Raw genomic sequence first — 23,507 nt, forward strand, 5'->3', positions numbered from 1 at the left:
TGAATACTCGTTATAGCTAATTGATTTCACATAGTGGTAACCACAATTGGCCACTATATACAGTAATGTGTGCACTAAATGTTATGTTTTGTTCTTGTATTTACGTAGTTACATTTAATTATTGAAAGTATACCTATGTAGAATTATATCTGAAAAATAAAAACTATAATTTGCCTAAATGATTGTAGAGGATGTCTTCATTGATCCTTCATTTGATTAGGCCGACATATATGATGGATATTTGGAAATTATAGATTATGTAAATGTTGGGTACTGTAAGTGTATTGCCTAATGTTACAGTAAAACTGTGTAATCTGTCTTTTATAGTACTGTAGCATATTCATTTCAGCACTTCTAAGGCCGATTTGAAACATGTATCTTGCATTGTTTGCTGTTGGATGAACTGATTGTTAAAAGTACTAAACTGAAAGAAGATCATATTGTTGTGTTTCAGTGATTAAACCAAATGTTCTCATTACATATTACAATAATCTTGTGTTTGAAATAATGATTATGTGGACTGAAAACATGTGTAACTGACTGAAAGCATTACATCAGGTTTTGAAAGAATGACTAGCTGCGTTACAAGTGTGATCAGTTTGGATTTTTGTACTAAGAGTTTTGAAAATGTACACCTTAATTGTGAAAATAGTACCAAAGCGAATAAAAAAAACCGTAATATTTAATTTAAGTGTGTGCAATCTGATGGAACGATAGATAGAACGATATATGGATAGATTGATTTATAGATAGAACAATAGAACGATATATAGATACAACGATATACAGATACAACGGTAAAACGATATATAGAATGATAGAACAATATAGAATGATAGATAGAATGATTGAACAATAGATAGATAGAACGATAGAACAATAGAAGGATATATAGATATATAGATAGATAGAACGATATATTTATAGACTGATAGAACGATAGATTGATAGATAGAACGACAGATAGATCGATATATCGATAGAACGATAGAACGATCTACAGATAGAACGATATATAGATATGTAGATAGAACGATAGATAGATAGAACGAGAACGATATACAGATAGATAGATAGATAGATAGATAGAGCCATAGAACGATATATAGATATGTAGATAGAACGATAGATAGATAGAACGACAGATAGATAGATAGATTAGATAGATTAGATAGATTAGATAGATTAGATAGATAGAAGTTAACTGATCCAATTTTCAGCTCCAATCTGATAATATTCCTCTAGTAAGGTATTAAAAAGTTTAGTGCAAATACATTTTTCATGAGTTTTCAATGACTGAAGGACACACAAGAGATATAATGATGCCATAAAATTCATACAGCGCCTCTATTTATGGACTAAGATCAGAGACATTTGTTAAAACTCTAGATGACACGAAAGGGAGAACAGGAGAAGGAGAAGAGAATATATAAGCAGAATTAGTGAGGACATTTGCATTCTGGACCTCAGCCAATCCCATGACCATCTATAACAAGTAATCATCTACTCTTAATAGGCAAATGTTTTATAGAGCGGCTCCATCGTTCGGCATGACTGCATATTAATATTGATGAGCCGTTGTGTAACCTCATTATGCTCTATATAAAAATGTTAAAATACACAGGGGGAAACGGCATGCAAAAGTTTGGGAGGTGGGAAGCATCTCCTCACACGGAGAAGAGCACAAGAGTGATGAACTCCAGTGTGGGATGAGTAGCAACCCGACTGACCTCATCTAACAAGCTATCATGAGAGAAAATGTTGAAAATGTGGAAATATTTTTTTTCCAATTTAGAACTGGAAAATGCATTTGCTCTGCTCAAGCCTCTGGCTTGTTTATCAGTCACTTCTGTTTGTGACTTCATTTGATTCCTCCTGTACACAATGTTAGGTGTAATGACTGAGAAAGGTGGGCTGCGTGTGTATGATTTACCATATGCAATTGACCTTTAATCTAATTAATCTAATTATATAACTTGGTCTGTTATACTTGCATATTGAATTTACTTTGAAAACAGCAAAACCCTAATTACTACAGTCATTGTTAATACTGTAAATTATATTAAATTATTATATAAATTAAGATCACATCAGTCATCTCTTTAATGTACCAAGTTTCCAGTTTTATTAGATAGATGGAAAAGACTGTTACATCAATACGCCACAGTACAGTTGGTGACAAATGACCTAATGAGTGAGTCATTGAATCGTTCATTAACCTAGTACAAAAACGCTGATTCAAAAAAGAACTGAATCATTGACTCAAATTGAATCATTCAGCAACTAGGCATTGTTTATCTGAAGTCTTCATATATATACATGAAGAGTTCAGATACAAAAGCCTCTAAGTGCTATCTGAAATTTTCTTCTAGAATTATCATTTTTATCAAGCTTGTATGCTTCTGTTAGGTTATTTCACTTTAATGGCAATGTAAATTACCTATTAATTGTCATTAAAGTGAAATTACTGAACTTAAATATATAAGCCTGATAAAAAGGAAAATTTCAGATGGCACTTATAGAGGCTTTTTTGCATCTGAAGTCTTCACATAAATAAATACTTTTATATCACTTTAATAAAATTGGAAAATACCATTATAGACAACAAAAAAAAAACATGATATGAAACATTTGTTAAGTAATATTTAAGCTTAAATTGCACAAATGCCAATGGAGTTTTGGAGAAAACTATGGGAACTATGGTACATTTTTGTAACGTAATCTCAACATTAGCGTGTACTTTTCTGGCAAACTTTGAAACTTTGTGTTGAGCACCTAATGTCGCCTGTCTCCTGATAAATAACTAACGTTGTAGTGTTCCTCGCTGGTAAATCACTTTAGATTAAATAATCTGTTCATTTAATAAATACATCTAACAGAAGAAATTTAAAGCAGAAGGTTTCAGTTCATTAGAGTGTTCATTAGAGTGTGTATGAGTGTGTTGCTGTTTGTCATCAGTGCGGTTCCTGCTATAAATCTGATAAGTGTTTCACTTCTCCGTTTCAAACAAATCTTGCTCATTTCCATCCAATGATAAACAGCTTATTTTTGGTTTATTAACTAAAATAAACAATTTGAATCCAGGAGATCTTGCACTCAAGTTTACCAAACCAACTATTTTAGACACGACTAATTATAAAATACAATATAGCTCAAAAGTTCATTTGAACACTGTATTGAAAAAATATATTACTTTTACCATGTCAATTTAACATTAATTTGGTGTGATTATGATTATTTATCATATTCCCTAACAGTTTTAAAATTCTGTAATGAGACATTTTCCTACATTCCCTGTTGCACTTCTTTTTTCTTTTTTTTTCTTTTTTTTTTACAACAAAGCTTCGCCCATCTACAGTATTTATACTAAAGTTGGTTAGAAACCAATGCAGTAGAAATAATTAAGAACTCTGGTGGCGTACTTCAGGGTTTCGGCTTTTGATTGACCAGCAGGAGCATCTGCGTCTGTTCCCCTGTCTGATGAACAGAATGAACTGTATGTCTAATTCTCTTTTGAGGTGGGCAGAGAACACAGAGACAGATAACGCTTTAAAGTCAGCAGCACAGGTTGTGGTGCGCAGGCTCCAGAGAACTGCTGAAGCGGCAGTACCTGCTGATTGGTCGCAGTGGGCGGGTTAAAAAAATAGGACTCTTGAAAACCAATAAGTGCATGTTTGCAGGGACAAACATGCACTTATTGGGTTTTTTTATGTAGTCCTGGCTGGTGCCCTTACCTAGATATGACATGACCCAAACAACTTAGTAGTTCATTATATAAGTGCAAAACAAGTGGATTATTCAGATACTGAGCTAAAATACAGTATTACTGTGTTTATTAAACAAATCTAAGCAACAACTAAATTTGACAGCCAGTGGTCATGCAGTTTTATTGTATAAGAAGCTTTGAGATTTGCATTATACTTTTTTATGTATAGGCCTGTAAGAGCTGTGTGTGTAAACCTCACTCCCCAGCCTCAAGAGGCACACTAGCTACTGACGCTAGTGGCAGCGTTCTTTAACACCCTTGCTTCTGTAGCGTGCCCGCCTCCCACGCCAGAAACCCCAGGGTGAATCCCACTCGGAGCGGGTCAAGTAGAACCGTTACATTTGGTGCCGTGACCCAGATGGGAGTTAGGTTTAGGGGGGTGAGTGTAACGGGCGTAGGTCAGTAAGAATTGTGCGTGTAAACCTCACTCCCCTAGCTTCAAGAGGCACACTAGCTACTGACGCTAGAGGCTGCGGTCTTTAGCGCCCTTGCTAGCACGCCCGCCTCCCACGCCGGAAACCCCAGTGTGAATCCCACTCAGAGCGGGTCAAGTAGAACCGTTACATTTGGTGCCGTGACCCAGATGGGAGTTAGGTTTAGGGGGGTGAGTATAACGGCGTAGTTCAGTAAGAGTTGTGTGTGTAAACCTCACTCCCCTAGCTTCAAGAGGCACACTAGCTACTGACGCTAGAGGCTGCGGTCTTTAGCGCCCTTGCTAGCACGCCCCCCTCCCACGCTGGAAACCCCAGTGCGAATCCCACTCGGAGCGGGTCAAGTAGAACCGTTAAATTTGGTGCCGTGACCCAGATGGGAGTTAGGTTTAGGGGGGTGAGTGTAACGGGCGTAGTTCAGTAAGAGTTGTGCGTGTAAACCTCACTCCCCTAGCCTCAAGAGGCACACTAGCTACTGACGCTAGAGGCTGCGGTTTTTAGCGCCCTTGCTAGCACACCCGCCTCCCATCCGGGAAACCCCAGTGTGAATCCCACTCAGAGCAGGTCAGATAGAACCGTTACATTTGGTGCCGTGACCCAGATGGGAGTTAGGTTTAGGGGGGTAATGTAACGGGCGTAGGTCAGTAAGAGTTGTGCGTGTAAACCTCACTCCCCTAGCCTCAAGAGATGCGCTAGAGACTGTGGTCTCTAGCGTCCTTGTTAGCCTGCCCACCTCCCACGCCAGAGACCCTGGGTCGAATAGGACTGGTTACCAAATTTAGCCACTTAAATGTGGGATTTCTGCCACAACTCCTTTTTCAAACAAAAACCATAAAAATGATCAAAGACACTTAAAATTTGCAATCAATACCAACAAATTTTTGAGAGGGAATGATGCCTCTGTGGTGTTTGTGTTTTGGGGCGTATAAATATCGAACAGCATCTGTATTATTCAACTGTAGTCGCATGCTATCATACTGCTGTGGGATCTTATCACAAAGAAATCAATAACAACAACACACTCTTGTTTTAAGATGTCCTCTTTTGTGCACATTATAAAATCCTCATTGATCTGATCCTGATTGAGCTGATCCTCTCAGCTACACCTTCACACCTGATAAAAGCCTGTCTGAATGTCCCATTGAGCGTCTAATGGTAGATTAGGCTAGACTAATATATGCCTGGATGCCAGCTCAGTCTCTAACAAATAGTTGATGACAGTCTTTGCATCCACAAGGGCTCTTGTAATGACTGTTGGTGATGGCAATAGAAGAGTGAGAAGTGAAAAAAAAAATCGATCCTTTTCTCTGTTGGAATCTCTAATAATCATTGAGACCTCCTCTGGCCACTAATCAAACACCATTAGCAGTGACGTGAATAAGGCTCTTTCAGCACTAACGGCGCCTTAATGAAGATTAAATGACAAGCACAATGTGAGGCAAACAGCCGAGCTTTAACTGCCAATCGGACAGGCATAACAAAGGCTTCAAGCCACTGCGTTTTCGCTTCTTAGGACACTGGTTGTTTCAAAATCTTTCTTCTCTTTCCCTTACAGTGCACAAACACACACTCATAAACATTTGCTGGGGTGTAACCTACCTGAACGCTGGTCAGTGTGGTGTATTGGTAGGCTTTAATGACCAGGTAATTGGCTTCTATATCAATAAACCCCAGAATCATGTACTTCCACCATCTTCTTTTCAGTATTGCCAGTAGATTCTCCTCTCCTGTGGGAAAACATGAAGGTACACAGTGATTTCACTTATAGATCGTGCTGTGGTATAAGTCATTTTACACAATCAATATGAACTTAAACGTACAACAAACTCTTTGGGAAAACGGACAATTAGTTGAATTGGTTTGAAGTCAAGCAGGTTGAAGGCTCATATTAATATGATTAGAACAATGAACATAACCCTGGATAAACGTTGTTTTTTTCTGATGGTCCTGGGATAGCATTCCTATAAATCATTGACCTCAGATTTTAGGAATACATGGATTAGGTCGCATGGAGTAGATGGTACCATGAAGAAGAATAAACCCAAAAAGAATACACCAATAATTTGTATACAAAAATATATTTTAAAATATATTAAAATACAAAACATTTATTTCTAATCTTAATAATATTTCATAATTTTATTGTATTTTTGATCAAATGTAGCTTTGCTGAGTTTAAGAGACTTAAACGAAGGAAAAGAAAAATCCTACAATTTTGAACTATAGGGTTTGTAAAATGTATTTACATTTAAAATGTATCATAATAAAACACTTTCCACGAGAAATATGACATGGTACAAAAAACAAGATTAGTAAAGAAAGGTAAAAATAAATATAATGTCAATTTTCAAGAAACTACAGATGAATCAAAAACAGGTCTACAGATTTTAGATAGGCGCAAGGGATCCTGCATTTCCAACCCTGAAGAAATAAAATACAACGAGCAGTTTTCTGCAGTAATACCTTGACGCAGCAAAGCTGCTCTTGAAATAAATATGAGTTTTCTATAGAATCATAACCGCAGAGGCACTGCAGGTAATAAAGAAAGACAAGGAGAACTTACTGTAGGAACAAAAGTCTTTGTCTAACTCAGTTTCCACATTATGATTATCTAACCTGAAGTAGAGTGGAAAGGTGATGATCACACACTTTCTCTTGCAGGCATTAGCCACGACACATTACTGAACTGTCCATCTAGTCTAAATCGAACAAACTTCTCTGCATATTCCAGAAACTTTTAATGGACAGCCTAGTTTGGGGGGATCTATTTGTGTTCCAATTTGTTTTCCCAAGTTTGAGCACTTCCTTTGTAACCACTAGTGTCTTATGGCAAAACCTTAAAAGTTAATTGATTCATTAGGCCTTTTCAACATTTCAAAGGTCTCAGGGTGGCTCCAGCAGACAAAACCTGAAAATAAGGATAATGGCTCTAATCCAATCGAACACAAAACAATTGTTTTGTTCTTGCAGCTTCCATAATCTGAAATGTTATTGGGAAATTAAGGTTAAGAGAAACTGGTAAAGTCCAGAGAAAATTTGCAGACCAAGAAAGAAAGATTTCTGAAAAGCTGCAGACTATGGAAGGCATTTTCTGCCAAAATTAAATAAATAAATGAAATGTAAAAATGAAAACTAACACAAGTTTAACCATTTCATTACAGAAAACTGTACGCAAAATATGTGACAAAATTGATAATGGAATTAAATGATTTCATTTTAATTTTTATCGTTTAATTTATTTATTTAATTTTGGCAGAAAATGCCTTCCATAACAGACCAGCAGGCAGTGTTGGGAAAGTTCCCTTTCTACAATACATGAACTAGTTTAAGTTCATACTTCAAAATTTTGAACTGAGCTCACAGTTCCAAAAAATGAACTTTTTCCCCCCATATTTTGCTGTGAGCTTTATTTCTTTGTAATTATTGGTGGCTGGTGTTGTCAAATTTGGTGGGTTTTTTTCAGCTACATATTAAGGACGGTTTACGGTGTGTTTTAGCGGTGTTTTCGTCTTCAATAGGGTGCCAGATTTCTCTCTCAGCTTTATAAGGATACAGTATATGACACTGAATTGTTCTCTGAGGCCTCCATCGTTTTCCTTTTAAATCATATTATCTATTCCCACCTCCCATTTGTGAGAATGTTAATGGTGTGCCATTATATTGACTTTAACAGGATGACCAGAGGCAGCAGCTGCGATAGAGATGTCATCGTAGAGCTTGTTAAAGGGAGTGACTGGGGAGAGCGTGCTGGTCAAACAAGAGAAAATTACTCTTAAAGACAGGTCATTCTGAGACACCATATAATAATCCTGTTCCCAGAGAGCAATGACAAATTCCACTGATACCAGAGTTTCTCAAGATGGATCTCTCGACAGACCACTCATCCTCACACTGGCAGTGCAAGGTCCATATGTCCTCAAATTTGCAAACGGCTTGTGGTAGGTTTCAGATGTGTGTGCGACTGACTAATGGTCCAAATAAGCAAGCAGTGTGCAATAAAACATTCACAATTTGCTTCGGACTGTACTATTTTAGTTATTTATGCAATGAACAAAATGTTTAAGGAGACATTAAGAGGAAACTTTAAGGATTAGTTCACTTTTGAAAAAACTTTTGCTGATAATTTACTCACCCCCATGTCATCCAAGATGTCCATGTCATTCTTTCTTCAGTCGAAAAGAAATTAAGGTTTTTGATGAAAACATTCCAGGATTTTCTCCATATAATGGACTTCAATGGGAACCAAACGGTTCAAGGTCCAAAAGACAGTTTCAGTGCAAACTGTAAACTGTTGAAAGGGCTTTAAACAATTCCAGACGATGAATAAGGGTCTTATCAAGCGAAACGATCGCTCATTAAATAAATATGTACGTTCGTGACTCTCCAGTTCAGTCCTAGATAAGACCCTTATTCATTGTCTGGTGTCGTTTAAAGCCCTTTGAAGCTGCAATCCTGGAATGTTTTCATCAAAAACCTCAATTTCTTTTCGACTGAAGAAAGAAAGACATGGACATCTTGGATGACATGGGGGTGAGTAAATTATCAGCAAAAGTTTTTTTAAAAGTGAACTACTCCTTTAAAGCAGCGGACGACAAACCTGAAGCACGTGCTTAGAATAACACAATGCTATTGTGTGTTGGACACTAATATATTTATCTTGGTGAGTACTTGGTGTAAATCAGTGGTGATCCTATGATGCAGTATTGTAAACCTCAAAGAAAAGCCTGAAGCCCTGAGGTAAAAGCATCTAGTCAAGACAAAACAGCTATACTCAGGAGATCATGAAGCACTTATGATAAAAGCAGCCATTAAATTAATAAATAATGCAGAAATCCTCTGTGCAGCTTCATTTACCTTGGCAATTACTAAAAGCCTTATAGACTATGATCACTCCTGAGACTAAAGTCATTATCTGTTCTCCCATTACAAACAAAATAGTAATAACTGCAAATGTCCATTGATGTACATCAGATATTGTAGACTGCCTTGAACTTAATGAATTAACATTGTGCACAACTTATATGCACAAATAATATATAAGCTACTTTTCAGGAAAGCATTTTGTTCAATATTTCCCTTGTGTGTTCTGCATAAAAAAAACAAAAAAACATGCACATGACTGACATAAGGGTGAGCAAATGATGACAGAATTTTAAAGTCAGAATGAAACAGAAGTTGCAATGCTTTTTCTTCCTATGTATATCTGAGTGAAATGGCCTCTCGAATACGAGAAAATGTAAGACGGGGCTTTATTTTGATTGAATCATTGATTCGTTGGGGTTTGCTATTTTTTGATTATTATGAGGGCACATGAATGGAAAAAAATGTGCATGCATAAATATTCCATAAAAAAAAAAAAAACAAGAATTGTTTATTTTGATTTCATGGTGACCTTAAGATCCTCCTTAACTTGATTTTTACTTAAAAATATTTTTTTCATGTTTGTCTTTTTGTTTTAGATAGCAAATTGTGAATAATTTCAGGCAACACCTGTTGTATTAAATGGTGCTATATAGACAAATAAAGAACATGAACATTGACAAACTAACCTTTTTTTCAGATGAAACTGAATATCACTTGCTGAATTAAATCAAAAAAGTAATTTGGTAAAGTAAGAAGGTTGTTTGACAACAGTGTAGCATACCATATACTGTTTTACATTGTACTTAAATCTGTTGGCAGTGTTAAGTAGATAATGTGCAGTATATGTTAGCTCTTAAAATTTGCTTCCATTTATCCATTTTCCCATTGTGAGGTACAGTATTCGGGAAAATGTAGAAAGTAGGTCATCATCCGTGCACAGACAATTTGTATACCGTGCTCTTCATCTGCATATTTACATTTAGACACTTGCACCCAAACGTGTCAAACAGACCAAATTCAGGATGTATGAACAATTATACATCTTAATGTATTCATTTACATTTTCCAACAAACAACTCACATTGCTTTCAAGGTTATTTTATCTATGTGTGATGTTTGCTAGGAATCAAACCCATGACCTTGGCATTACCGAGACAGCACCAAACGGAGTCTGTGCCATTGTAGACACAACACTTCAACACAACCTCCAAAAAGCTGCATTGGATATATGCGTGTGTGGTCGTGAAGGGCTTATTCACACTCAACACTGGCCGAGGAGGATGCATGCACGGCCCATCATCGTGTGGACACAGTATATTGATTATCTGTCCATGGGGGAACAGAATAGAGTCAAGGCGTCGTAGCGCTGCAAACAATAAATCTCTTCCCTCACTCCTGCCAGCTCAACACTTCTAATCTGTGTCAGTGAGAAGGAGTGGATACAGCTGGCCTCTAAAAAACCAATAAAGAAGCTTTCTGGGGTAATCATCAATGTAAAGGAGAAAGCTCTGACCGCACACATTACCCAGCAATCCTAGCACTCGATTTTGCAAGAGATAATGAAGACGGCGTGATGGATATGCTACAAACTGACAGCAAACACAAAGTGGAGGCCACGACTCTGAGGCATTTCACTAGTATAGCCTATAGTTTTATCAAGGTATTGTTTACTATTGAAATGCATCTTAAAGACAGTGCAGGTAGTGCTTTAACATGCATCGAATCACAAATCGAGTGACAAGAGGGACATACCCATTAATTCAAGCTTCGCCTTTCGCGTTTACGTTTAGGTTAACACTCATGGACGAGGTCGAACTGGAAGCCATGTTAATCTTGGACTACATTGGCCACCGTAGGAGTTGAAACGAAATCGGAATTGAGAGGAACAGAAACTAATATTCACTGGATGGTCATATACCCTTTCACCACTAGATGGAGTAAAAAAAAAATCACACAGTGTAGCTTTAAAAATGTATTTTCACTATAACGTCGAATGTCATGAAGTTTGACAAAATATGGATGAATTAATCAAAAGGATCATGATATGGACTAGTTCCTGTGAATATTAAAGCACAAAAAACTGCTATTTAAATATGAGTATGCATTTTGTGTGAGTGTCTGAAAACGAATTTGGGGGGAAATTAAACAATTTGGGAAAAAATAAAAATAAAACAGTTAGGACCCTAAAAAGCTTTTCATAAATCGTTAAATTTAAAAATATATATAATTTAATGAATCCAGACAACAACAAAAAAAACAATACCCCAACAAATTTAAAACAGAAAAAAATAATAATTTGCAAAATAAAAAATTAACAGAATTTTGGGGGAAATAGGATGGATTTTATAGGGCCCCACACAAATTATACCAGGAAAGTCATCACAGAGCAAATGCCAACCGTTTGAATAATGTGAACTCACTCTGAAAAAATCATTACCATTCATTCCATCAAGCATCATAACTGGCAAAACTTGATTCGTGTTGGGATGCAAAATGCTTATAAACCCAGAAGTTATTATTTTTAAATGAATGTTTCTCCGAGACAAGCTGTGAAAAGATAAAATTGACTGATTTTGCTGTTGCAATCCACAAGGAAATCAACCTATGAAACATCTGAAAAATAATTGTGCCCTAATATCAGCGATCTCATCTCTAGACATGTAGATAACAGAGTAAAAACAAATCTTAGAAGCGCAAAATCAATACTAGGGGTATTGCATCAAAATGATTCATTAGATTATTGAATGAACCTCCAGGGGAGAGTTACAATTGCTGTACATGTTTTACAAGCCTCTAATGTCAGATTATGGCAGTGATGAATGTGAGGGGGCGTGGCTCTTCACAGCTCAGGGCCAAAAGGCTCAGAGGAAATCAAACTCTACACCTGCAGTAGACTCTGTACTAAATGCCAGAGACTGGTGGTCTTAGACCATGTGTCCACTGAAGCCTTTTTTCCTAACGTCAGCATATTCTTAACAATCTGATTTCAATGGGAGCACACAGCATATTTAAAAACGCCAGGAGCGTGACAAGGCACTGAGCGACTATCCATATTGAAACCTGCTGTTGTTTTATTTTTTCTGGATGGGTAGATTTGAAAAATGCTCAATTTTGGTTAAACACACTTTTTTACCATGTAAATCACAGTGGAGGAGGTAAAACTGCACATTTTACAGTGGAGGGGATAAAACTGCACATTTTAAGCCCCATCCACATTACTGCATTTTTGTTTAAAAACTGAGAATTAAAACGAATAAGATCCCCATCCACACCAGCGTTTTATCTGCATATTAGAATTGATCTCCGTCCACATTAAACGACTGAAAATGCGGATCACGTGACCATTCACCAACACTGGGCATGCGCATGCCAGTGTAAACAGTGGTTGACGAATCAGGGAAGGACACGTAATGACTGAAAACACACAATCATAGAGACGAGTGTGAGTCTCTGCGCCACCGTTTTGTCCCGTCTTCACTAAAACGCCCTCCGTAGATTCAAAACGCAAAACGGAGCTGCAGCGTTTCTAAAATTCTCAGTTTTTTTGCTTTTTCTGTTTTAGTCTGGATGGGAGGTGCAAACATAGCAAAAGGTCTCCGTTTTTAAATGAAAACGGACTAGTGTGAACGGGGCCTAAGAGTAGCCTTTTATTGTGGCCAGCCTAAGGCACACCTGTGCAATAATCATGCTAATGCTAATGCTAATCAACATCTTGATATGCCACACCTGTGAGGTGGATGGATTATCTCGGCAAAGGAGAAGTGCTCACTAACACAGATTTAGACAGATTTGTGAACAATATTTGAGAGAAATAGGCCTCTTGTGTACATGTAGAAAAAAAGTTTTAGATCTTTGAGTTCAGCCAACGCATTCTCATCCTTTAGCGTCAGAACGCTATATGACAAAACGGTGCTATACTACGCACATGGCACCCGTTATCGTTAACATAACGCGCGCTGTGATGGTTAGGTTTAGGTGTGGGGTAGGGTAGGGTAGTCTCATATTACGCTAAAGGATTTATGACGCCTTGGGTTCGCGTGAATATTAACGATAAAGGGTGCCATGTGCGTAGTATAGCGCCGTTTTGTCATATAGCGTTCTATGTGACGCTAAAGGATAAGAACGGGCTGGTTCAGCTCATTAAAATTGGGGGGAAAAACAAAAGTGGTATGTTTCTAATTTCATTTAGTGTATATAAATAATCAAATGTCCATCATAGTCAATACTGCATTTTATCACTAAAATGGGTTTTAGGGCGGCATTTAGGACAGCACTAAATCTGAGGCAAAGCAGCTTAAAAAACAAGTCCAGTTTTCACACACAATTTCCTCGATTTTCCTACCACTTCCCTCGCAGCAAACTGTTTTCAGCTTTTTTTTTTGTGTGTGTGATTATTACCATTATTGCCACGCACTCGTTTCCCTTTGCCAGCGTCCACTTGGCAGACATGGTACAGCTCCGACAGATTGGTAAAAAGAATTCTGGCATGCAATTGTATTTGTTCTCTTTTCCTGAAACAATGGGAGAGAGAAAGCCATATGCTGGGTAGACACGGTCCTACTGGAACAAGAGCTATTCTGACTCAGTTTGCATGCTCACACCGGGTAAATGGGCTTTTCTGATACACCGCTTCTCTCATGCTTTGAAAAGCTATTCTTAAAATTTTATCTTTCAATATCAGTAAACTTGACACCAATGCAGCTCACTTGATACAGTATAAAAAGGCCATTTATACAATGAAATTGGTGTCTGAAAACTATATCTGAAACAAACAGAAGCATCAGAAAAACAATTCTTTTCAAATATAAAAGACATACCCACTGGGATCAAAAATGATAGAGTTGTTCAATTCCAAAGGTTCCTGAAAGCTTTCTAAAATATTAAACGTTGAAGGTGTATTTAATATTGCCTCTGATCATCAGCAGAGCGTAATGTTCTGGAATTGCCATAATATGAATCAGGCTTAATGCACGGCAGAGCAAAACGCTGTCGCTTCAAACATTTCTGTAAGCCATCAGCATTAGCCTCGAGTAATTAATATTTGCCTGGCCGCATTAGTACAGGAAACCAGATTATGCCTGCATGCACTGGGAAAAAAGTGATGTAGTTGTGACTGGAAAGAGAGAGAGCGAAGACTGATATCCCTCCATAGTCCTTCTTCACTTCTGCAGTTTCATGGCTTAAATCCAATTTGAACAGAGCACATGGGTCACGACAGCTACAAGTTACACAGAAGAGGTGAGAAGAGACGACCGTCAGGAAGGAAATGAGAAAAGCAAGTTTCATTTTGACCAAGGCTATTGTGAGATGACAGCTTCTACGTTGTCGGACTGTACAAGATGAGCGTCATTGTTTGGCCGGAGCTCGTGGACACAGGACGGCTGACAGGCGGCTGCTTTTGTTGCACTCTCGTTATTCTAAAAGCACACTTTCCCTGTGCCAAAGCGTGTGGCCATGTTTACCGAGGCTGCAGACACAACTCTTTGGTCACTGGAGTAGAACAAAGAGAGTGGGCCAATTTGGCAGGGGCAGTTTTGACATGTCTGCCCGACTTCTCAATCAGAGAAGCAAGCTAGAAATAATGAGTTTGTATGCAGTCTTTGTGTGCTGCTTGTCAATTAAAATGATGCATTATGGGGGGTGGGTGTTCATTATGACAAAAAACTTGACAGAATGACTACTAAAGGTAAGCTACTGTAAAGTCAAAACCCAAAAGGTATCTATCACTATCAAACTATCCACCAACTATCACATTTTCTTCACAATACTAGGCCTATATAAAACAGTCTATCTTCACCTACCATCTAAACTTTGGTGTTCCAGGCCTATATAATAGCTCTCTGCTCGCTTTCGGGTTGAGCTTTCCGACTACGCAACTGGGGTATAGGTTGCCAGGTTGAGATGACAAATGGGTTGAAATTGTATATGGTGTGTGGATTGTGTGAATATAATGCATTTAATACAAGATCTGGCAACTGGTCAACATTTAACAAACATATTGGTCCGATTATTCATAAAGGAGATTGGGCCATGCAAATTACGGGAGTTTCCCGGGAAAAATAACAAAACGGGAGCGGTCCGGGAGATAAAAAAACGGGAGAAACCCGGGAAAAACGGGAGTGTTGACAGGTATGGCCTATATGTCAGTGATGTTCAGAAATTAACAAATCAAATGTAAATTCATGTCCCAGTTATATAGTCACATTGTCATATTTTTTTTCAGATTAAAAAACATGACATTACATCAAAAAATATATATTTTTTTTAAATAATGTAATAATTCTATTTTTATTCTATTTTTTCCATTTTTTTTTTTGTTCTAATATTCTGAATGTTCCAATCCAATCTGATCTCTAACCTATTAGTGCTGCCTGAATCATAATCATACACTGTTCGTTCATTGGCCAGAGGAGAACTGGCCCCGTCTGACCCTATAGTTTCTCCCAAGGTTTTTTCTCCATTCTGTCACCTCACCTGATGGAGTTTTAGTTCCTTGCCATTGTCGCTTTTTTCCACCTTTGGCTTTTGGCTTGCTTAGAATGAGGACATTCAATTTTCAACAATATTATTGATCTGCCTGCATTGACACCATCATATGAGAACTGAACTGAGCTGGACGATGACGATGAGTGGATATATATATATATATATATATATATATATATATATATATATATATATAAATTAACTAAATTAATAACTTTTTTACATCAAAAATGAACCATCACTGAACAAACTTAAGCTGGACTATGATGCTATGGACTATTTTCTTCTAGAAACAAACTTTATTGCATTATTTTCCTGTTATCTCTGTGAAGTTGCTTTGAAACAATCTGCATTATAAAAAGCGCTATATTAATAAATGTGACTCATCATGTTTTCAGGCCATTTCAAGTTTGATTTTGATGTGACATAAAGTGGTGATATCTAAGTGGCTGAGTTGTTTACTTACTTTTTAATTATTAAAAGTCTGATATATCCAAAGTCCCTTTCAGGCAAGTCATTTCCCTCGTCGGCCATCTTTTAAGCTATTTCAATCATACAAATGCAACTCCTATCTCTTTGAATGGGGAAACGTCAAATTCGATAAAGCTGTTCACCAAACCAATGATTAATTTAATATCTGAAATCATCAATGAATCTGCCAACAAGTGCCTCATGTTTTGTTTCTAAAACATGCATTTTTCAATCCAATGCACAAGTGCGTACGTAAAGCAATGACTTTACCAATAAGTGATTGGCTGTGTTTTTTTTTTAGAAAGCATTACTTATTCTACCATATTGCAGGTTTAACTTTCTCCCATTTATAGTAAAATGAGTTCAAAGTCTTTGTATATCTAAAGTCTTTGGACAATCATCCTGAAGTTTATATGGCAATATTGATTATAGACAGTACATAGCACTTATGACATGATTACTTACCAGTTAAATTTTGCACGTTCATTGAAATATTCTATTCCAATAGACAAATATACAGTTCAGTAGGTTTATACAAAAACATGTGAGAGTTCTGTAAAGATATTTATTATTAATTCTGGTATACAATTATAAAAGCTCATGGGGATTGCAAGAGTTCTCAAAAATCATTAATGGTCCTGTTTAGTCTTAAAAAAACATTATTATCCGTTATTGGTCTGAAAAGGAGCCTATTAAAACAACCCCATTTCTGTAAAAAAAGATTAAAGACATGTGATATATTATAAATAGACTGTGAGTTGGCATATTTCTCAGCTCAGAACACGACTCTTTTCCATATCTATTCTTAGCCTCCTGAAAGTATGCCAGAAAACATTGTGTCAAAGCTTTCTGTGTGGACGAGAGGCTGAACATGACATCAATTAAGGAATAAAACTTGAGCTTGACACCTTTAACCTGACTTGGCTGTCTACACATTTCTATACAATGTTTAGAAACATGAAACATATAATTACCACATCTGCATTATTATGCACTCCTACATGTTTCATTTAGTAAATAAACAAAACACAGTGTTTGCCTACAATTAGGGTACATTTACACAAGACGTCAATGTTGTCAAAACATTCCCCGTTCACGGTAATGAACAAAAATGCTGTATTCTGCTGGCAAGCCAGTAGTTGGCGATGTCACTTTGTAAAGAAATACAACACCCTTATAGATTGAACACATAATAGTTGACACATTACTATTTTGAGGCAACTGAAATAGACTGTCGAAACCTGGTCGAAAGTCAATGGCGTAGTATTTTTTTGTTATTTAAAGAGCGTGTTAGTGTAAGGCTGGTCCACAATGCACATACTTATTACACACACAGTGCAGAGGCAGCACACAAACATGCCAAATATTACAAATAAAAAGATTACAATATAAAAGATTAATATTTTTTACATAAAGATATGGTGGAATTGAGCTTGTAGATGTTTAATCTCGCGCACAAGCAGATCCGTTTGCACTCTGGAGGCGTTTAGTCTTTCCGTTTGCAAATTGCGCCATCTAATTCACGAGTTCACACACAAATAAGTCGGATAAAATAAATGGTATGCATATTTAGCGTGTTATCTGAGGAGAGAGCTACGGGCTCGGTAAACATGGCGCAGACGCAACTGGCTTCGAAAGGGGACTGGGAAATTACACTCTGATTGTTTTTTTTGCACGTTACGACCTTGAGGTTTTAGCTTACCTCAAGGGCATCCAAGAGGTGTCTTTGTTTCCACAGTATTTTCAATTTTGATATTTTTAGGTCAAACCATTCTTTTTTACAAAATTTTAATCAAAATCACTATTTTAAATAATTTATTATTTCCAAAGATAAATATTATAAAACATAAAAATACAAACATAACTTTAATATAAAATATAAGAATTAAACAGGCTAGTAGTTTTGAAAGTTTCTGAGTCTCTGCCAGAGTCCCAGAAGAAGTCAGAGAGAAATTTAATGAAAAAAAAAAAATGTCATTGCCCTTTTTCTGACAGTCTTTAATAAAAAATGTATGTTCCCATAGTCTTATCATTGCCTTGTCTTACAGATAACCTCCCGTTCTTGTTTCCAATTGACAGAATTTTTATTAAACTTCACAGAAAGCAGAGAGGAGCCGCCCCTTACCTTGCCTGACTGCAAGTGTGGTAGTGTAGACCAGGAACAGCAGGATGTAGTTGAGAAAGCTCTGAAACACAGGGGTGTTGGCGTGGTAATCGTCCGCCAGGTATTTGCTGGTCAGGCCAATCCCACAGATGAGCAGCGATAAGACCTGGCCGAGGGCCAGCGTGAGGAGAAGTTCTCTGTGAAAGGAAACCCAGGAGTCAGTCCCATATCACAGAGATCCAGAGAAACTGTACTGTATCCCCTATTGCAGAGGCATCTCTTCTCTGATGGTGTTATCTGGTGCGAGGTCGAGACAACTACTCAATTCCCCATGGACAAAATCACATCATTTTTTTCATGAAGCTGTTTCACTCAGATATACGTCACAATAGTGAAGAAAAGACTATCGTAACTTCCATTTCATGCTTTAACTCTGACTGGTGGACACATGTAAACAGTGTAAATTATAGAACCAGCTAAATTGCGATGGTTAGTATACATATAACTGTGCTGCATATTGAGTGATTCAATGAATCCAAGCATAAAGCTCAACAACCTTGGAGAATAATGGGTTTAAGGTATCAATATGGATATCCATAGAGTTGGCACAGCAGTTAGCGACAGATTAATCAGGCGACTGGGTTTGAGTCTGACTCGCACATTTCCTGATCCTGCTTTTCCTCTCGTCGCATCATAAAAAGGGTCTAATCATGGCTACTTTTTACCAAGAGACAGAATCATTTCTGCCAGAGAATTTGATTGAATTTAATCAAGAACCAAAGATACATAGTGTGTTATCCTTTCTTTAGAAGTTGATAAGCCTATTTATTTTGCAACTATATACAATTGTATTGCCTTTTGTTTCGTATGTATGTATTGTGTGCAAGTGCAGACAATTCAATTCATCCATTAAAAAAATACAGTCAAATGTGAACAAAGATATGAAAACTTTAAGGCCACAATATGTATCTCTCCATTAGGATACCACACTCTTAAAAGTAAAAATATTCAGATGCAGATGAGGACACACTTTTCTGAGTCTGTAAGCATAAAATCACTCAATACAATTGCAACATGTTTAAAATGTTTCCAATCAATTAACACTTCATTTCTTTTTAAAAGAGTATTCAAATTGAACAATCCAATTTTATGTACAGGAAAAAATGCAGTTTTGTAGTTTTGGAAAGTAAATAAGTAACACCACTAACCTTAACTACTCTTTAAAAATCATTCTTAATGACAAAGTTCTCACAATACTTAAAAATATATTAAAATTAATAATAAAAAAACGAATTTAAGTAAAACAAATATTACTCGCAAATTATATTTAATAAATATTGATGATATTTTTAGCAAAATATTTAGCTTCTGCTGTTCAAAATGATAAGATGGGGTAGTTATAATATATACATACTGTATATATATATATATATATATATATATATATATATATCAGCCCGGTCTCATACCAAGGCGTCATATAGGTGGCGCTTTTGAAATTGCGTCTACAACCGACACACCAATGGCACCCTTTAGCGTCACGGATATATATGGGCCAGAAGGCACCACCTAGTGGTCTAACCCTAACCCTACCCCAGACCTGAACCTACCCATTACCAAAGCATGTTATATTGACCATATAAGGGTGCCATGTGCGTCGAATTTAGACGCAATTTCAAAAAACGTCACCTATATGACGCCCTGGGATGAGAATGCGTTGATATTTATATATACACAGTCCATGATGTAAAACATGATCGCTAACACAGCTGCAGTCTGACTCACGTGTGGTAATTACAATGTCAGGCAGGAAATCCAAATGGTTGTCCATCATTCACTGACATCAAATACGGCTTGTCATTTGAAAAATGTACAGTGCTTACCATGCTAAAGTTGACTAAAAAGAGGAATAAAAAAAATCATCTTTTGGAAAATGATCTTATTGCTCAATTTAAAAAAAATAGGAAAAATCCCACCTTTAAGGACACCCAATTTTCTTTGTGAATGAATAATGAATAATTTATCGTAAATAATACATGTTCTTCCTTAAAAGTCAGGACACCCCATATTAAATTCCCATAGACGCAGGTGGATTTTTATTTTTAAGGGCCAGTTATTTCATGGATCCAGGATATTATGCATCCTGATAAAGTTCCCTTGGCCTTTTGAATTAAAAAGTCTTTTAAATAGTCCCACACCATCACACACCCTTCACCACACTTAGAGATTGGCTTTGCCACCTTCCTGTAATTCATCAACACAGTTGATCAGATTTGGCATTTTCTGGGTGGTGTCAGTTACGGGTGGTGGTTAGTGAACAGATCAGTAAAATCCACCTCAGAGCTGCCAGTGCAACAGGGCATGTTTAATTGTTAGTGCAGTATGTGTGTGAGCTTGTGTGCCTGAGTGTGTGACAGTCCAATTGGTGGGATCAGAGCCCTGAAGAGAACACAGGATATGCAGGCGTGTGGATCCCGGTGAGGGAATGAACTGTCAATCAACTGGCCTTAAATGTAGGAGACTTGCCCTCACTTCAAAAACCCCATCCAGCTCCCCAGTGAACACAGTGCATACTAAATGAGCCAGTGCTCATGCACATGCACGAGTAACGAATGAAGCACGCATACAGGTTAGTTCCAGAGACGACATGCTGGAAGATGAAAGAGATGGAGAATTATCAAAAAAAAAACATGCAGCATTGGTAGGCCTACACTGTTAATGACAAGGCGGAAAAGAAAAATAGGGCAGGAAAAAAACAATGTTTTTGTCCTTCCTTTCAGAAAAATCCTCTTAGTCGTACAACAGAGATAATAAAATTAATGTTGCTCTTTGTCAGGTAATCGAAAAGTGGATTAGAGGCTACCTGAAAATAGAAGTCGGCATAATTACAAGAAATCGAAAATGTCTGTCTGTAAACATACATAGAAATACGGTATATATATATATATATATATATAAATCTCTGTATATATAAATCATAGTATATATATATATATATATATATATATATTAATATATATATTAATACTGTATATATATATATATTTCTGTGTGTGTATTTCTCTGTGTGAGATGGACATTATTGAAAGCAAAGATTTGCTGTTGGATCAGTGAGAAGTATGTTGATTCAGCAAATGCTCTGATGGATTCAATGAACAATGAAAACTGAATATATATATATATATATATATATATATATATATATATATATATATACATATACACACACTCTAAAAATTGCTAAGGTTGTTTAAACACAACTTTGGGTCAAATATGGACAAACCCAGCCATTGGGTTTCATTTTTTAATTACATTTTTAACCCAACATTTGGGTTTTTCCATATTTGACTACATTTATATTATCATATATATTGATATATTTGATTACATTTTATATATATATATATATATATATAATCAAATTTAATATATTAAATGAATCAAATCATAAGAGTCATTAGTTTGTGAGTCAGACTGCACTGTTTGTGTTTGTGTGCAGCCAGCGAAGATAAGACCGAATGCCATTTTACATTTTATATTGTATTATTAATTACGATAAACAGTATTTTTCATCTTAATCACTTGTAACTCTGCAAGCTCATTTACTCAGGTAAAATATAATTTCCCGTGCTGTGGTCCTGTAGATTCAGAAGCGTGCAAAAATGCAAAAAAACAATGGTAGAGGTAAATCAAATATGCTTATTTATTCAAGGTAGTATTTCAGAGCCAAACACTGCAGTTAACGACAATAAACAGCTTTGAGACTTTGAAAAGGTTACTGAAAACATTTTTTTTCTTTGCACAGTCACAAAGCTGTCCTCATTACAAGACAAAAGCTTATGTTTTACACAATTAACTGCAGCCTATAAGACCCTATCCAAAATGGTACATTTGATGAGGATTTGCACTCTCGTGGCTTTCAGTATGAGTATCTGTAATGTGCATGAGACCGTAGAGTTTCCTATTTGTCATTTTATTTCAGTTGAATGCTCACGAAAGTACCACATTTTTATTATTATTATAGTTTATTTAGATAGGGACAGATACAGATAACATAGGTACACTTTGACAGTGATCTGATATATGTATCAATGTTTTTAGCCAAAGCTAATTATTTGTGGTTGCCACAAAGACAAAAACAACTCTATTTAACAAGAAGGAATATTCAACTATAGCAGAATAATTATCAAGACAAAGAGCATGAACAAGTGAAATTCTTGCATTCAAGTGAACAACAATCAGTGAAAGAAAAGTATCAAATACTTGAGGTTAACCCAAGAACATTTACCACAGGCGATTCTGGGATTTCAGCCTTTAATCTGAGCGTGAGCTGATGGAGCTCAGAGGAATAGTTTTGCATTAAGCGAGAGAGGTCACAAGTTCAAATCTGGCTTAACTGATCATTTGTTAAATAAATAAACAAATTGAAATGCCATCTGTTTGTCAGTAGATGTATTTCAGTAATCATGACCTGTTTGGTTGCATTTCTCTTGTGATTTCACTGGAACGGAGACCTTTTAATATAGTGCAATAACTTCACATAGCTTGCTAAAGCCGCTGTCTTCAGCAAATGTGAAGACGGATCACAGAATCACTGATTTGTGGACTGACAGCTGAAGACCCTCTAAATAGTGTCTACTAGTAGTGTGTGTTACCACGTCTTTGTCAAGAAATGGAAGGAATGCAGCATTGGGATCTCGTTCATGAGAATGAGACTAATGAATGTCTGATTAGCTCTTCAGCACTTCACAGGCTCTGCCAATAATTGAGCAATGGCCAATTTCATGATAACAATATTAAGATCAAACATCTCACATCTCTATCCCCGGGGCTTTTGTGGCCATTTTGTAATTTTCTCAAAGACTACAGGAACATCAGTCTGCTCTGCAGGCAAAAGCTTTGAGCTCCATGTAATAGCACTCGGAAATGACAGCAATGATCAATCAAGTGTGACCATCCTTTTTTTTCTTCAAAAATGTTTAATACTAATTGAAAAAAAAGAATAAAAAATACAATAAATAAGATACAAATAAATATAAAAAAATCAGATAAAATAATCTAAAATAAAATAAGAGAACAACATAATTTAAATAAAATAAGAAATAAGATAAAAAATAAGACAAAATAATAAAATACAAGAAAATTAAAAATAAAAACAGGTAAACCGCTTTACCAGTGGAGACTCTGGTAACTCACCAACTCACCAAACCACAAATAGGCTGTGTCCGAAATCTCCCACTACTCACAAGTGGACTATATAGTGAGCTCGCCATTTTTGTAGTGCTGTCCGAATGTATTGTGATGATTATTATACCCTATATAGTCCACTCAATGTATCCCAGAATGCATTTTGAAAAGTAGTGTACAACCGATGGTCAGTACCCCA

General features: G+C 36.5%; 1 protein-coding gene across 1 annotated transcript in view; it reads right to left on the bottom strand.

Annotated features, from left to right (window-relative positions):
- Positions 1 to 23,507, bottom strand: part of slc35f1 (solute carrier family 35 member F1) — an 89,309-nt gene that overhangs the window by 24,877 nt on the left and 40,925 nt on the right. Inside the window, exons 2-3 of the mRNA XM_039693267.2 lie at positions 18,143 to 18,318; positions 5,797 to 5,924 (exon numbers count right to left, since the gene is read on the bottom strand). Coding sequence (XP_039549201.1) covers positions 5,797 to 5,924; positions 18,143 to 18,318 — 304 coding nt within the window. The remainder of the gene's footprint in view (positions 1 to 5,796; positions 5,925 to 18,142; positions 18,319 to 23,507) is intronic.

The sequence above is a fragment of the Pimephales promelas genome, chromosome 13, assembly GCF_988280905.1.
Source record: "Pimephales promelas chromosome 13, fPimPro1.hap1.1, whole genome shotgun sequence".
In the NCBI taxonomy this organism is placed as follows: Eukaryota; Metazoa; Chordata; class Actinopteri; order Cypriniformes; family Leuciscidae; genus Pimephales; species Pimephales promelas.